Raw genomic sequence first — 14,224 nt, 5'->3', positions numbered from 1 at the left:
CAGTCCATGGGTCTGCAGAGAGTCAGCCATGACTGAGTAACTGACTATTCACACACACACACACACACACACACACACACGCACACACACACAATGTCAACAGTGCTTAAGAGATTTGGCATGCTAGCCTATTTGACCCCGTGGCCTGGTGATTCCATGAAAAATGTATTGTTGTTGTTCAGTTGCTCTATTGTGTCTGACTCTTTGTGACTCCATGGACTGCAGCACACCAGGTTTCTCCCTCTTTCATCGTCTCCCAGAGCTTGCTCAAACTCATGTTCATTGAGTCTGTAATGCCATCCAACCATCTCATCCTCTATCGTCCCCTTCTCCTCCTGCCTTCAGTCTTTCCCAGCATCAGGGTCTTTTCCAATGAGTTGGCCCTTGGCATCAGGTGGAGAAAGTTTTGGAACTTCAACTTTAACATCAGTCCTTGCAATAAATATTCAAGATTGGTTTACTTTAGAATTGAATAGTTTGATCTCCTTGTAGTCCAAGGGAATCTCAAGAGTCCTCTCCAATACCACAGCTCAAAAGCATCAAGTGTATAGTAGAGATTTTAGACTTATGATTTCTAAATGGAATATTATAAATTAATTTGACTAAATTTGAAAAAAGAATGTTTAAGACAATTTAATATTTGTTTCATTAGAGTAAGTTTATTAGATTCACAAGGTTGTTTAGCCATGAAAGTATTACTTGTTATGCTCAGAATTACAGTGCTTATAAAGGAAAATGAAATATGGTAGTACTATAAGTATAATTTAAACCTTTCAAGGTAATTGAATTGACTAGAACGTAAATGGGACTAATTTTTCCAAAAGTTAGTTTCTTTTTGAGTTGCTCAAACTTTACTCAGAGATGCCCTTGAAAGTCATTGTATTTATTTATATAAAATAGTATAGCTCTCAAATTGGCTTTATTATTTTAATTAGTTTATATTAAAACATCAAGGAATGTTAAACAAACTTATCTGTGAATAAAGATAGCAATAATCCATTAGTTTTAAAGTTGATTTTTCACAAAGGTCAAGTCCTGTGCCGACATATATGGGTCTAACAAGTGAGTTTGTTTGTACTTAGCCTTTCTCAATAGCTACTGAAAACCAGATTTCAATAGGAAATGTCCCAAACACAGTACCCCGTTTTGAGCCCTGAGTCCTTCCTGCCCCCGTGAGAACTTTCCTTCCCTCTTCAACTCTGCTTCCTTCTTTTCACATGTCACCATTGGCAGACTAGATATGACTCAGAAACTGGTTCCTCAGGGTTGTAACATTAGATGATGCAAGACTGGGCCATTCATTACACAGTAAACTTGCTTCCCGGGGTTGGGCTCACTGGAAGGTGTGTTGCCGCCTGGGCTGCGGAAAGAGTACTCACTGGCGTGGGAAGATACGACTTGCCACTGACCGACCTGGGCTTCTAGAGACCTTTCTCTGGACTGGGAAGGATTTGGATATTAACTGGAAATACCTCGAGAAGATTCAAGAAGCTGTAGAGGTGAAGTAAATCCGTGAAGGACTAGCATGGGAATCCTATACTCTGAGGTATGTAAGTTCTCTGGAAATAAGATTCCCAGGGTGTTAAGACTGGCTCCTGCTTTTCAAATGGAACTTCCTATCCCTCTTAATATGTCTCCACTTCTCTTTTCTAATTTTCTGTAAGGGCACTAAGTCAAAATAAGGTCCTGTGTGCTAGTCTTTTTGATATGTTTAATATTGTTAAGGCAATATTATTTTGCAGCTCTAAAACTTCAGCTAGACAGAGTCATAGTGTGTACAAGTCATGATGTCCAGATGTTTATGGGGGTAATTTGGATTCATAAAATGAAATTTATGAAGATGGAGTTAATGGAGTTGTGTTTTTTGATGTCAAATATCCGGGGGATAAGTAAAAATTGTCCTCAGCTGAATTTTCTAAACAGACAAAAGATAGCCTGGTTCTTTTAAGGATCCATTTGTATAATACAGAGTAACACCTTTTTTCTTGGTATTTGAAGGGAAATTCACCTCTAGCAGTTACTAATAAAGCCTCTGTCTATATAGAAGACAGATAAAAACAGAATATATTTTGATATTTTTCTTTTCACGTCTGATGGATACAGAAATACTTTGTCCTATATTGAGAGTAACCAGTTAGAATCAAATAGATTTTTACTAATGTTTTAAAGGAGAACAAGAGAGTGATGTTTAAATAAGAGAGGAAATGATGCTATTATTCACGATTTGCTCCCTCTCCTCTCTGACACAAATAGCCTGTCTGTCTGCATTTCATTGCAGACGCTCAGTAGAACCTCTTTGAGTGGTTCGTCTGTTACTAAAGGCAGTTTCTCAGTGTTGGCAGTTTTGTCTAATGCCAGTTGTGGGTGTGTGTTTCTGTAGTCAACTTGTTCTTTAATTAGTTTATATTTCTAGGTGTGTCTTGACCAATGACTGTAGGCTGGTGAAAAACTCACATAGATGAAAGTGTCAACACGTATAATATTCTAAAATGCTACTCCAGCTTTTCTTAAACCATAGATTGCCTAAGCGCCGGGGAGAGGAACTTGTTGACAATGCAGTTTCAAGGGCCCCCACCCTAGAGAGTCTGTTTCACTCAGTTTGGGGTAGGGTCCAGAAACCTACTTTGTAGAGGAGCCTCTCAAGTGATCCTGACGTAAGCGATCAGCTTACCACTTCTTGGAGAGAAACACTGCTTTATTTATTGATTTTATATTTTATTTTGCTTTACAATGCTGTATTGGTTTTGCCATACATCAACATGATCTGCCACGGGTGTACACGTGTTCCCAATCCTGAACCTCCCTCCCTCCTCCCTCCCCATACCATCTCTCTGGGTCTTCCCAGTGCACCAGCCCCAAGCATCCTGTATCCTGCATCGAACCTAGACTGGAGGTTCATTTCTTATATGATAGTGTACATGTTTCAGTGCCATTCTCCCAAGAGAAATACTGCTTTAGGCCAGTGCTTTTCAAATTTTAATGTGCATACAGGTCACTCAAACATCTTGTTCAAATATAGATTATTATTCTGTAGGTCTGGCTGGGCCTAAAATAATGCTGCTGGGCCAGGACCACAGCTGCGAGTTTTAGTCGTCCCCTTCTCCAAGGGATCTTCCCAACCGAGGGATCGAACCCAGGTCTCCTGCATTGCAGGCTAATTCTTTCCTAACTGAACCAATAGGGAAGACCAGACTGTAGTTTAGGCCCCAGAAATAACTACTTACAGAAATTTCTGTGTGAGCAGTGTAATTGTTAATGGCCTGCTGATGTGGCAGGTGGTTGAGTCAAGGCAAGGTAAGACATAATGAGTTACTTAGCAGTATCAATGTGGGCTTCCCTGGTGGCTCAGAGGTTAAAGCGTCCACCTCCAATGCGGGAGACCCGGGTTAGATCCCTGGGTCAGGAAGATCCCCTGGAGAAGGAAATGGTAACCCACTCCAGTATTCTTGCCTGGAGAATCCCATGGAAGGAGAAGCCTGGTAGGCTACAGTCCATGGGCTCGCAAAGAGTTGGACACGACTGAGGGACTTCACTTCACTAGCAGTATCAATGAGAATATCCTCAGAAGCAGAATGAATGGTTCACTTTTCAGATATATTGAGGACAAAGCAATGTGGAATTTACTGTCATATTTGAAAGCAAATACAACAACCACATGCATATACACACATCACATGCTTACACAGTTCAGTTCAGTTGAGTCGCTCAGTCGTGTCCGACTCTTTGCGACCCCAGGAATCGCAGCACGCCAGGCCTCCCTGTCCATCACCAACTCCCGAAGTTCACTCAGACTCACGTCCATCGAGTCTGTGATGCCATCCAGCCATCTCCTCCTGGGTCATCCCCTTCTCCTCCTGCCCTCAATCCCTCCCAGCATCAGAGTCTTTTCCAATGAGTCAACTTTTCACATGAGGTGGCCAAAGTACTGGAGTTTCAGCCTCAGCATCATTCCTTCCAAAGAAATCCCAGGGTTGATCTCCTTCAGAATGGACTGGTTGGATCTCCTTGCAGTCCAAGGGACTCTCAAGAGTCTTCTCCAACACCACAGTTCAAAAGCATCAATTCTTTGGCGCTCAGCCTTCTTCACAGGCCAACTCTCACATCCATACATGACCACAGGAAAAACCATAGCCTTGACTAGACGGACCTTAGTCGGCAAAGTAATGTCTCTGCTTTTGAATATACTGTCTAGGTTGGTCATAACTTTTCTTCCAAGGAGTAAGCGTCTTTTAATTTCATGGCTGCAGTCACCATCTGCGGTGATTTTGGAGCCCCCAAAAATAAAGTCTGACACTGTTTCTACTGTTTCCCCATCTATTTCCCATGCAGTGATGGGACCAGATGCCATGATCTTCATTTTCTGAATGTTGAGCTTTAGGTCAACTTTTTCACTCTCCTCTTTCACTTTCATCAAGAGGCTTTTTAGCTCCTCTTCACTTTCTGCCATAAGGGTGGTGTCACCTGCATATCTGAGGTTATTGATATTTCTCCCGGCAATCTTGATTCCAGCTTGTGTTTCTTCCAGTCCAGCGTTTCTCACGATGTACTCTGCATAGAAGTTAAATAAGCAGGGTAACAGTATACAGCCTTGACCTACTCCTTTTCCTATTTGGAACCAGTCTGTTGTTCCATGTCCAGTTCGAACTGTTGCTTCCTGACCTGCATACAGATTTATCAAGAGGCAGGTTAGGTGGTCTGGTATTCCCATCTCTTTCAGAATTTTCCACAGTTTATTGTGATCCACAGAGTCAAAAGCTTTGTCATAGTCAATAAAGCAAAAAGAGATATTTTTCTGGAACTCTCTTGCTGTTTTGATGATCCAGCGGATGTTGGCAATTTGATCTCTGGTTCCTCTGCCTTTTCTAAAACCAGCTTGAACATCAGGAAGTTCATGGTTCACGTATTGCTGAAGCCTGGCTTGGAGAATTTTGAGCATTACTTTACTAGCATGTGAGATGAGTGCAATTGTGCGGTAGTTTGAACATTCTTTGGCATTGCCTTCTTTGGATTTGGAATGAAAACTGACCTTTTCCAGTCCTGTGGCTGAGTTTTCCAAATTTGTTGGCATATTGAGTGCAGTACTTTCACAGCATCATCTTTCAGGATTTGAAACAGCTCCACTGGAATTCCATCACCTCCACTAGCTTTGTTCGGAGTGATGCTTTCTAAGGCCCACTTGACTTCACATTCCAAATTGTCTGGCTCTAGATCAGCGATCACATCATCATGATTATCTGGGTCATTAAGATCTTTTTTGTACAGTTCTTCCGTGTATTCTTGCCACCTCTTCTTAATATCTTCTGCTTCTGTTAGGTCCCTACCATTTCTGTCCTTTATCGAGCCCATCTTTGCATGAAATGTTCCCTTGGTATCTCTAGTTTTCTTGAAGAGATCTCTAGTCTTTCCCATTCTGTTGTTTTCCTCTATTTCTTTGCATTGATTGCTGAAGAAGGCTTTCTTATCTCTTCTTGCTATTCTTTGGAACTCTGCATTCAGATGCTTATATCTTTCCTTTTCTCCTTTGTCTTTTGTTTCTCTCCTTTTCACAGCTATTTGTAAGGCCTCCCCAGACAGCCATTTTGTTTTTTTGCATTTCTTTTCCATGGGGATGGTCTTGATCCCTGTCTCCTGTACAATGTCACGAACCTCATTCCATAGTTCATCAGGCACTCTATCTATCAGATCTAGGCCCTTAAATCTATTTCTCATTTCCACTGTATAATCATAACGGATTTGATTTAGGTCATACCTGAATGGTCTAGTGGTTTTCCCTACTTTCTTCAATTTCAGTCTGAATTTGGTAATAAGGAGTTCATGATCTGAGCCACAGTCAGCTCCTGGTCTTGTTTTTGTTGACTGTATAGAGCTTCTCCATCTTTGGCTGCAAAGAATATAATCAGTCTGATTTCGGTGTTGACCATCTGATGATGTCCATGTGTAGAGTCTTCTCTTGTGTTGTTGGAAGAGGGTGTTTGCTATGACCAGTGCATTTTCTTGGCAAAAGTCTATTAGTCTTTGCCCTGCTTCATTCCACATTCCAAGGCCAAATTTGCCTATTACTCCAGGTGTTTCTTGACTTCCTACTTTTGCATTCCAGTCCCCTATAATGAAAAGGATATCTTTTTTGGGTGTTAGTTCTAAAAGATCTTGTAGGTCTTCATGAAACCGTTCAACTTCAGTTTCTTCAGCGTTACTGGTTGGGGCATAGACTTGGGTTACTGTGATATTGAATGGTTTGCCTTGGAGATGAACAGAGATCATTCTGTCGTTTTTGAGATTGCATCTAAGTACTTCATTTCAGACTCTTTTGTTGACCATGATGGCTACTCCATTTCTTCTGAGGGATTCCTGCCCGCAGTAGTAGATATAATGGTCATCTGAGTTAAATTCACCCTTTCCAGTCCATTTTAGTTCGCTGATTCCTAGAATGTCGACGTTCACCCTTGCCATCTCTTGTTTGACCACTTCCAATTTGCCCTGATTCATGGACCTGACATTCCAGGTTCCTATGCAATATTGCTCTTTACAGCATCAGATCTTACTTCTATCACCAGTCACAGCCACAACTGGGTATTGTTTTTGCTTTGGCTCCATCCCTTCATTCTTTCTGGAGTTATTTCTCCACTGATCTCCAGTAACATATTGGGCACCTAATGACCTGGGGAGTTCCTGTTTCAGTGTCCTATCATTTTGCCTTTCCTACTGTTCATGGGGTTCTCAAGGCAAGAATACTGAAGTGGCTTGCCATTCCCTTCTCTAGGGATGCTTACACACATCCCTAAAGACTTTAACTTACTCAGAAACTCATAGGTAATTATTCAAAGCTCATAATTAATATTGAATCGTGAATAGTATTGACTGAAAAACACATGCACAACCTAAAAGTTGAGAATTATGTTTTATTCAGCAGACACTCTGAGGACGAAGCCTAGAACGCAGCATCTCAAGTAACCCTCAGAAAACTGCTCCAAGGAGGTGAAGGGGAAGCCAGGATATATAGGAGCTTTGCAAGCAAGGGCAGGGAGTAGGAACAAAAGATTACTGTTAACCGAAGAAAGCTAGATATCTCAAGTTAAAGAATTTAGTGCTTTTCCGTGTATGGAAAGACGCCAGAGTCTGGGCTCACTGAAATCATTTCTTTGATATGCATCTCAGCTATCTGGGGCCTATATCCTGGTTTCCACATCCTGAGTGTTCTCAGGGCTCACTGTAGGTAGTGGCCACAGTCTGAAGGCAGGTTATTCTTTGTTTTCTTCCAGAGTTCCCTCAGGGCTCACCAGGTCACCTTTGATGGTCAGAGGTGGCTGCAGCCTACGATGATTTTGACATCCTTTGTTTACTGATGTGGCAGGCAATAACGTAGTGATGGGATAAAAGGTATTTCCATGCAACTAATTATCAAATGCTACTACTCTGGGCAACTCAAAGAGGTGTTTACGACTTGGGCTCACATAGCATCTTAACAAAAGAAAAACGAGTTTGTATATCAGTGGCAAGATGGAAGGAAAAGAACTTTGGGTTCCTAAGGCAGAAAATTGAGGGACGGCAAACACATAAGCTAGCTAATGGAAGATGAGAGCTAGTTTCTGTAGATTGCTTTGTTGCCTCCTCTGGGCTGACAAGGGTAATATTGTGTTTTCTGGTAGAGAAGGAAGGGCGATACCTTCACAAATTTATATCCTGCTTTTAGTTAAGTAGGAGGGCAGAGAACAATCTTTGTATCTACTTTTTCTCAATTGCTTTTACCTCAAAATAACTGTTACATTAAGAGGTGAAAATTGGGGTGCATATTCTGCTACTCTTTAGAGTCTTGCATTGCTAATAGTTATGCTATTTTATATTAATATCTATTTATATTAATACCTAGCATATATATATTTATTGAGATATAACTGACATAACATTACATTAGGTTCAGGTGTATAAAGTTATGATTCAATATTTGTATATATTGCAAAAGATCACCACAATAAGTCCAGTTATCATCCATCACCATATGTAGTTAGAATTAAAAAAAATTTTTTTTTGGCCATGTGGCATGTGGAATCTTAGCTCCCTGATCAGGGTTTGAACCCACGCCCCTGCACTGCAAGCTTGGAGTCTTTACCACTGGATTACCAGGGAAGTTCCTAGAAACTTTTTTGATGATAACATTTAGGATCCACTCCTCTAGTTGCTTTCAAGCAAGAACTGTACTGTTACTAACTATAGTCACCAAGCTTACATTGCATCCCAATGACTTACTCATTTTATAACTAGAAGTTTGCACCTTTTGGCTTCCTTTACCCATTTCCCCCGCCTTCCACTTCCTTCCCTCTGTCTCAGGCAACCACCATCTATTCTCAATATTCATGTGTGCGTTTGTGTGTGTGTGCTTGTTTGTTGTTTTTCATTGTTGTTACTTGATTCCGTGAAGAGTCAGACATGACTGAGCAACTAATCACAGCACAGAAGTTAGAGCGTCTGGTATTTATCTTTTTCTGTGTGACATACTTCACTTAGTGTAATACCCTGAAGGTCCATCTTTGTTATGAGCCCCTGCTAAGTTGCTTCAGTCGTGTCTGACTCTTTGCAACCTCATGGACTGTAGCCCACCAGACACCTCTGTCCATGTGATTCTCCAGGCAAGCATACTGGAGTGGGTTGCCATTTCCTCCTCCATCTATGTTGTTACAAGTGGTAAAAGAAACTCGCTCCTTTTTACGGCTGAATAATATTCCACTGTAGATATAGATATACCACATTTTCTTTATCCATGGATTCACTGATGGACATTTAAGTTGTTTCTAATATATTTTTAAGAAAGAAGGAGAAACTAACACAACATTGTGGATCAACTATACTCCAATAAATTTTTTTAAAAATAGAAGGAGGGAATGAGGGGGCATCCCAGAGTCATTCCTAATGGCTACAGTAGGGGATATGCTCAGAGCTCAGTGAGAGAAGTGGAGTGATCACTCCCAGTTACGCAAGCTGGATTTTTAAACAAGGCTGATTCATTTAAACCTTTATGACACATATCTGTTCACACTATTTACAGTAATAACAAACATATACTTTGGACTTTTATGTGCCTGGCTGCGCCTGCCAATGCAGGACACGTAAGAGATTCAAGTTCCTTCCCTGGGTTGGGAAGATCCCCTGGAGGAGGGCATGGCAACCCACTCCAGTATTCTTGCCTGGAGAATCCCATGGACAGAGGAGCCTGGCGGGCTACAGTCTACACGGTTGTAGAGTCGGACATGACTGAAGCGGCTTAGCACGCATGTACACATGAGGCAGAGACAGTTTCTGGAACCTGCTCAGAGTTATGCAACTAAAGAATACTTACTGGCTAGAGACCTGTGCAGGGGAATTCTGCTTACCTGCTGGTGAACCTGCTAAACTCTTTCCCTAGAGCTCTCTAAACAGGCATGTCACTCTCCATAAAGAAGCTGGCCTTAACCACTCTGCTCCCCACGAAGACACACTACGGCCCTTTCCCTTAGTTAGAAGAATAGGGTACTAAATCCAGGTGCCAGTGAGGTGCATCTTACTCTCAGCTGTAGAGAAGCGTTGCACTGGAAAGGATTGTTGCCAAACAAAAATTAGAAAGCAGAAATATGTATAAAAACTTAAAGGGCTCAAGACTTCATGCTTAGGAGACCTATAGAATCTTCTCTAAGCTCTTATACTTGTCAGCTGGGGAAGCAGGCCCTAAGCGGAATATCTAGAGAATCATATGATAAGTGATGTAGCCCTTTAAACTTTAGGAAAGTTAAATGTTAAAATTACCTGTGAACAGAGGTGCTTACAGACACACACTCTTAGTATTAATGTTTTAGAAATGAATCTATTTTTCAGATAGGAAGATGATGCCGTAGCAAAAGAGCATATGGTTTAAAGAAAAGCTTATCATATTGAAATAAACAGTGAAAGAAAGCAATTTCAGCTGAGCAGGGCTTTTTGGGGAGAGCTGGTACCCCTGAGGAGGAGAGCTCAGTGGGGAGAGAAAGAGAGATGTAATGAGTGGAAAGGCCATCGGAATGGAAATCCGGAAGACCTGGAGTTTAGTCCCCATTGTGCCAGAAACTCTTGGCCCTTACCGGATACCATTTAACCTCTCCAGGTCACAGTTTTGATACACATAAAGCAAGAGGACTGGGTGAGATCCAGTTCAGCATGAAACACTGCGTCATTTCAGATGAGGGAAAAGGAGAAGCAAAGGCAGTTGAAAAACAAAATTCTCCCTCTTAATTTTGCAAGCTGTGTCTTCTTTGTTTGTATATTGCTCCCTTTGCAAAATTTTGGCACTATGTATTTAAAAAGAGCACCAAAGAGCACCCAGCTGATGTCTTGATTCCTTCCTTGTATATTTTAAGTATTTTACAAATGATAATAAGGTACTAAATCACTTTTCAAAGAGGAAATGATAACTTCAATGTATGAGCAGAAACCAGAACTAAGTGCTAATAAATATTTATTCATGCATTCAGTCACCTGTTTGTTTAATCAACAATATTGATCACATACTACATTCCAGGCCCGTGCTAGTTCCTGGTACATAGTGATAAAAAATAAAATAAAAGTGGATCTGGACCTCTTGGAGCTACCAGTGTGAAATGAATATACAAATTGGAAAAAAAAAGAATTATATGAAAAAGAATTATAGCGAAAAGAGGAAGCAAGGAAGCAACAGGATAAAGAAAAAGTATCTAAGAGGGGTGTATGTATGGAATTAGATTTGTCCTGAAAGGCTTCTCTGAGATAGTGACATTCGAGCTGAACTCTGGGGAATCTACTCTTGGAGATAGTGTCCTGGACAGAGGATGCATGTGTGGAGAATCTGAAGCATGGGAGGTTGGGCCAATTGGACTAACTGAGCAGTGTATGCAAGGCATGCTGGTAAGAACAGTTCATCTAGGTACAGGCAAGAAGAAGTTTTATTGTCTATTCAGAATTTGTGCTTTCTTGTGCTCAGGTTGTGTCTGACCCTTTGTGACCCTACGGACTGTAGCCCATCAGACTTCTCTATCCATAGGATTTTCCAGGCAAGAATATTGGAGTGGGTTGCCATTTTCTTTTCCAAGGGATCTTTCTGACCTGGGGACTGAACCCACATCTCTTGTATCTCCTGCATTGTCAGGCAGATTCTTCACCACTCTGCCACCAGGGAAGCCTGGAATTTAAAGATTAATGAATCTGACTCAGGATTGATTTGCTTTTTGTCATCACTGCTCCAGTGATTCTAAATAATGTCAGTTTAACATGGTCCTCCCCACCCTTGGGCAGTCATTGTTTGGCAGCAAGTCCCGGAGTACAGAAAGCAGGAAGTGTGACGCTAATCTCTGTTGGTCTCGACCTGTAGCAGCTTGAAGCAGAGTTCTAGCTCCTGGCAGAGACTGATGTTGGGCTACGGCAGCGAGAGTGTCAAATCCTGGCCACCAGACCACCAGGGACCAGTGATCGATGACAAGACCCTGGCCCCGCAGCTGTGTGGAAATGAATTTCCACGTAGAGATGGACAGTTGTGAAGCAAGTAAAGTGTCTATTAGCAGGAAAAAGAGTCCATATGGAAAGACATACAGGCAGGCTCAGAGAGAGAGAGTGTTGTCCCCCTGGTAGTTTGAATTACTTTTATGGGGCATTTCTTCTGGGTTTCCTTTGGCCATTCACCTTGCTTTGCTTGGTTCTGATATATTTGGTGCACACCAGGATCCTCCTAAGTGTGCGTATGCGTCTCTTAGCCAAGATGCATTCTAGCGAAGAGGCCCCCGGGAAGTTGACATCACTTGCTATGAGGTGATGCTGCCTCCCTTTCTGACCTTCAAGGAGTCTTTCTGCACATGCGTCACCTGGAAGGTCTCCTTGCCTTCGAGAATGAGGAATATGTGATAGTTTATCTCTGACCTGGGTAAGGCTCAGCTCCTCTCTTGCTCCAGCTATTTTGGAGTATCTATCTACAGGGAAGAAACTCCAGCTGTTCAGACTGGGGCCCATCTATCTCCTGCCTCAACACTGCTTCCTCCTCAAAGCTCTGCACTTACTTCTTTGGAGGTCTGAGCTGGTGGGGAGATACAGGGCTTCTGATGTGTGAAATCTAGCAGTTAGAACCCGTGCTTCCTCTGCCCCTTCTCCTCAAGCAAGCTTGCCGTCTCCTGGTCCCCATCACTGACCGCAGGGCTTCTCAGTCTCAAGTGTGGTAATGATGCTTCTTTAGCTTTCTGGCAGTGAAGACATCATCACATTCTCAAGAGGATATTTGTTGGAGAAAGAATAGAAAATAGATAAATGTGTGCCTTGCCTTGATTTCCCCTTCACTGCTACTACTCCTGATAACCCAACCACTGCTGAGACTATCCTTCACGTAACATAAAGGATAGTGGACCTAAAGACAAAAAACAGCAACAACAACAAAAACATCTTGTGCCTTTTTAAAAAATTTGTCTGAAAGAAAGAATTTACTGGGAAATTTAAGTCACAGTATGTGAAGAAAGAAGTCATCAGAAGGAAAGGCTTGAGATTTATTGTACAAATAAAATTAAACCTTCATTATTGTTCCTTAAGATTTCCTGAATTGAAGAGGAGGAAAATGCTTTCTGGACTTTTCTGGGAAGACATTTCGTTAATATACAAGGCTCTTTACCTGAACCATGTTGCATCAAAAGCCACTCATTCTCCTCAGAAGTTGTTAGGGAACAACTTTAATTCCCCCCCACAGACCTTTTTTGCCATGCCGTGTAGCATGCAGGATCTTAGTTCCCCAGCCAGGGATCAAACCTGTGTGCTCCCTGCATTGGGAGTGCAGACTCTTAACCGCTGGACCACCAGGGAAGCCCCAGGGAACATTTTAAATGAGTGGATCTTCAGCATGGAGATGGTTAGCAAGCAACTTATCAAGGCAGAGTTCCACATCACCTTTCTTTAGACAGACAGCTCAGGAAGATCCTCTGCACTTAAAGGGAAGCAATACTGAGGACGGCAGTGGCGGGAGAAACTTCGCTTTCAGAGAGTCTCTAATGGTGCAGGGAGCTCAGATTCTTCCATGTTACTAGAAATGCAAACCCACGGACTGTAACCCACCAGGCTCCTCTGTCCATGGAATTCTCCAGGCAAGAACACTGGAGTGGGTTTGCCATTCCCCTCTCCAAGGGATCTTCCCAACCCAGGGCTTGAATCTGGGTCTCCTGTATTGGCAGGTGGATTCTTTACCCTCTAAGCCTAAAAAGGTGAGATACACAGTGGGCAGAGGTGGGCTTCCAGCACCCAGCTCCTGACTATTTTTAAGGCCAGACACATACACTTCCTCTTCTTCTGGCTGATCTGCGAATTAGATGGGCATGAGGAAGATACACAGGAGAAAATCAATCGAACCTTTGATAACATGTTTACATGGGAGAGACCCAGGATAACTGAGGAGCTCGCCCAAATGGCTGAAACCCTCACGTTAAATACCATCTTCAGCTAAATATGAAGAGGATGTCGGGGTAGTGATTTGAGACTTCAAAGGGGAAGAAGGCAATTCACGTAAAGGTGAAAAAGCACAGAACTTCCCTGGTGGGCAGGTGGCTAAAACTCCATGCTCCCAATGCAGGGGGCTCAGATTTGATCTCTGCTCAGGGAACTAGATCCTCATGCCACAACTAAGACCCGGTGCAGTCAGAAAAACAAAATGAACGTTTTTCTTTAAAAAGATGAAAAAGCAGATATTTGGTAGATGGATGTTTGCTGGGCCTGCATAAACAGTGGGACACAAAGTGAACTCTGACTTTTAGGCTTTGCTGAGTTTTCCCATACTCCTTGCAGAGACCTCTGGTGATAGCTCTATTTTGGAACGGGCCTTTTTTTTTTTTAAATTATAGTTGATTTAGAATGTTGTGCCAATCTCTGCTGTATAGAAAAGTGATTCAGTTTTGCATATACATACATTCTTATTTTTAAGTATCTTTTCTATTACGGTTTATCCCAGGAGACTGGATACAGTTTATCCATTCTAAATGTGATGGTTTACATCTGCCGCTGCTGCCAAGTTGCTTCAGTCGTGTTCGACTCTGCGCCACCCCGTAGACGGCAGCCCACCAGGCTCCCCCGTCCCTGGGATTCTCCAGGCAAGAACACTGAACTGGGTTGCCATTTCCTTCTCCAATGCATGAAAGAGAAAAGTGAAAGTGAAGTCGCTCAGTCGTGTCCGACTCTTAGCGACCCCATGGACTGTGTAGGCCACTAGGCTCCTCCATCCATGGGA

General features: G+C 42.3%; 1 protein-coding gene across 1 annotated transcript in view; it reads left to right on the top strand.

Annotated features, from left to right (window-relative positions):
• The first annotated feature begins 938 nt into the window (after positions 1-938).
• The window catches only part of ANKRD22 (ankyrin repeat domain 22), a 31,747-nt gene continuing 18,461 nt past the window's right edge, over positions 939-14,224 (top strand). The window contains exon 1 of the mRNA XM_069567941.1: positions 939-1,546. Within this exon, the coding sequence (XP_069424042.1) occupies positions 1,526-1,546 (21 nt within the window). The 5' untranslated portion in view covers positions 939-1,525. The remainder of the gene's footprint in view (positions 1,547-14,224) is intronic.

The sequence above is a fragment of the Ovis canadensis genome, chromosome 22 (genome assembly GCF_042477335.2).
Source record: "Ovis canadensis isolate MfBH-ARS-UI-01 breed Bighorn chromosome 22, ARS-UI_OviCan_v2, whole genome shotgun sequence".
Lineage (NCBI taxonomy): Eukaryota > Metazoa > Chordata > Mammalia > Artiodactyla > Bovidae > Ovis > Ovis canadensis.
Note: the sequence above shows the minus strand (reverse complement) of the source record. Positions and strands in the feature narration are given on the sequence as shown.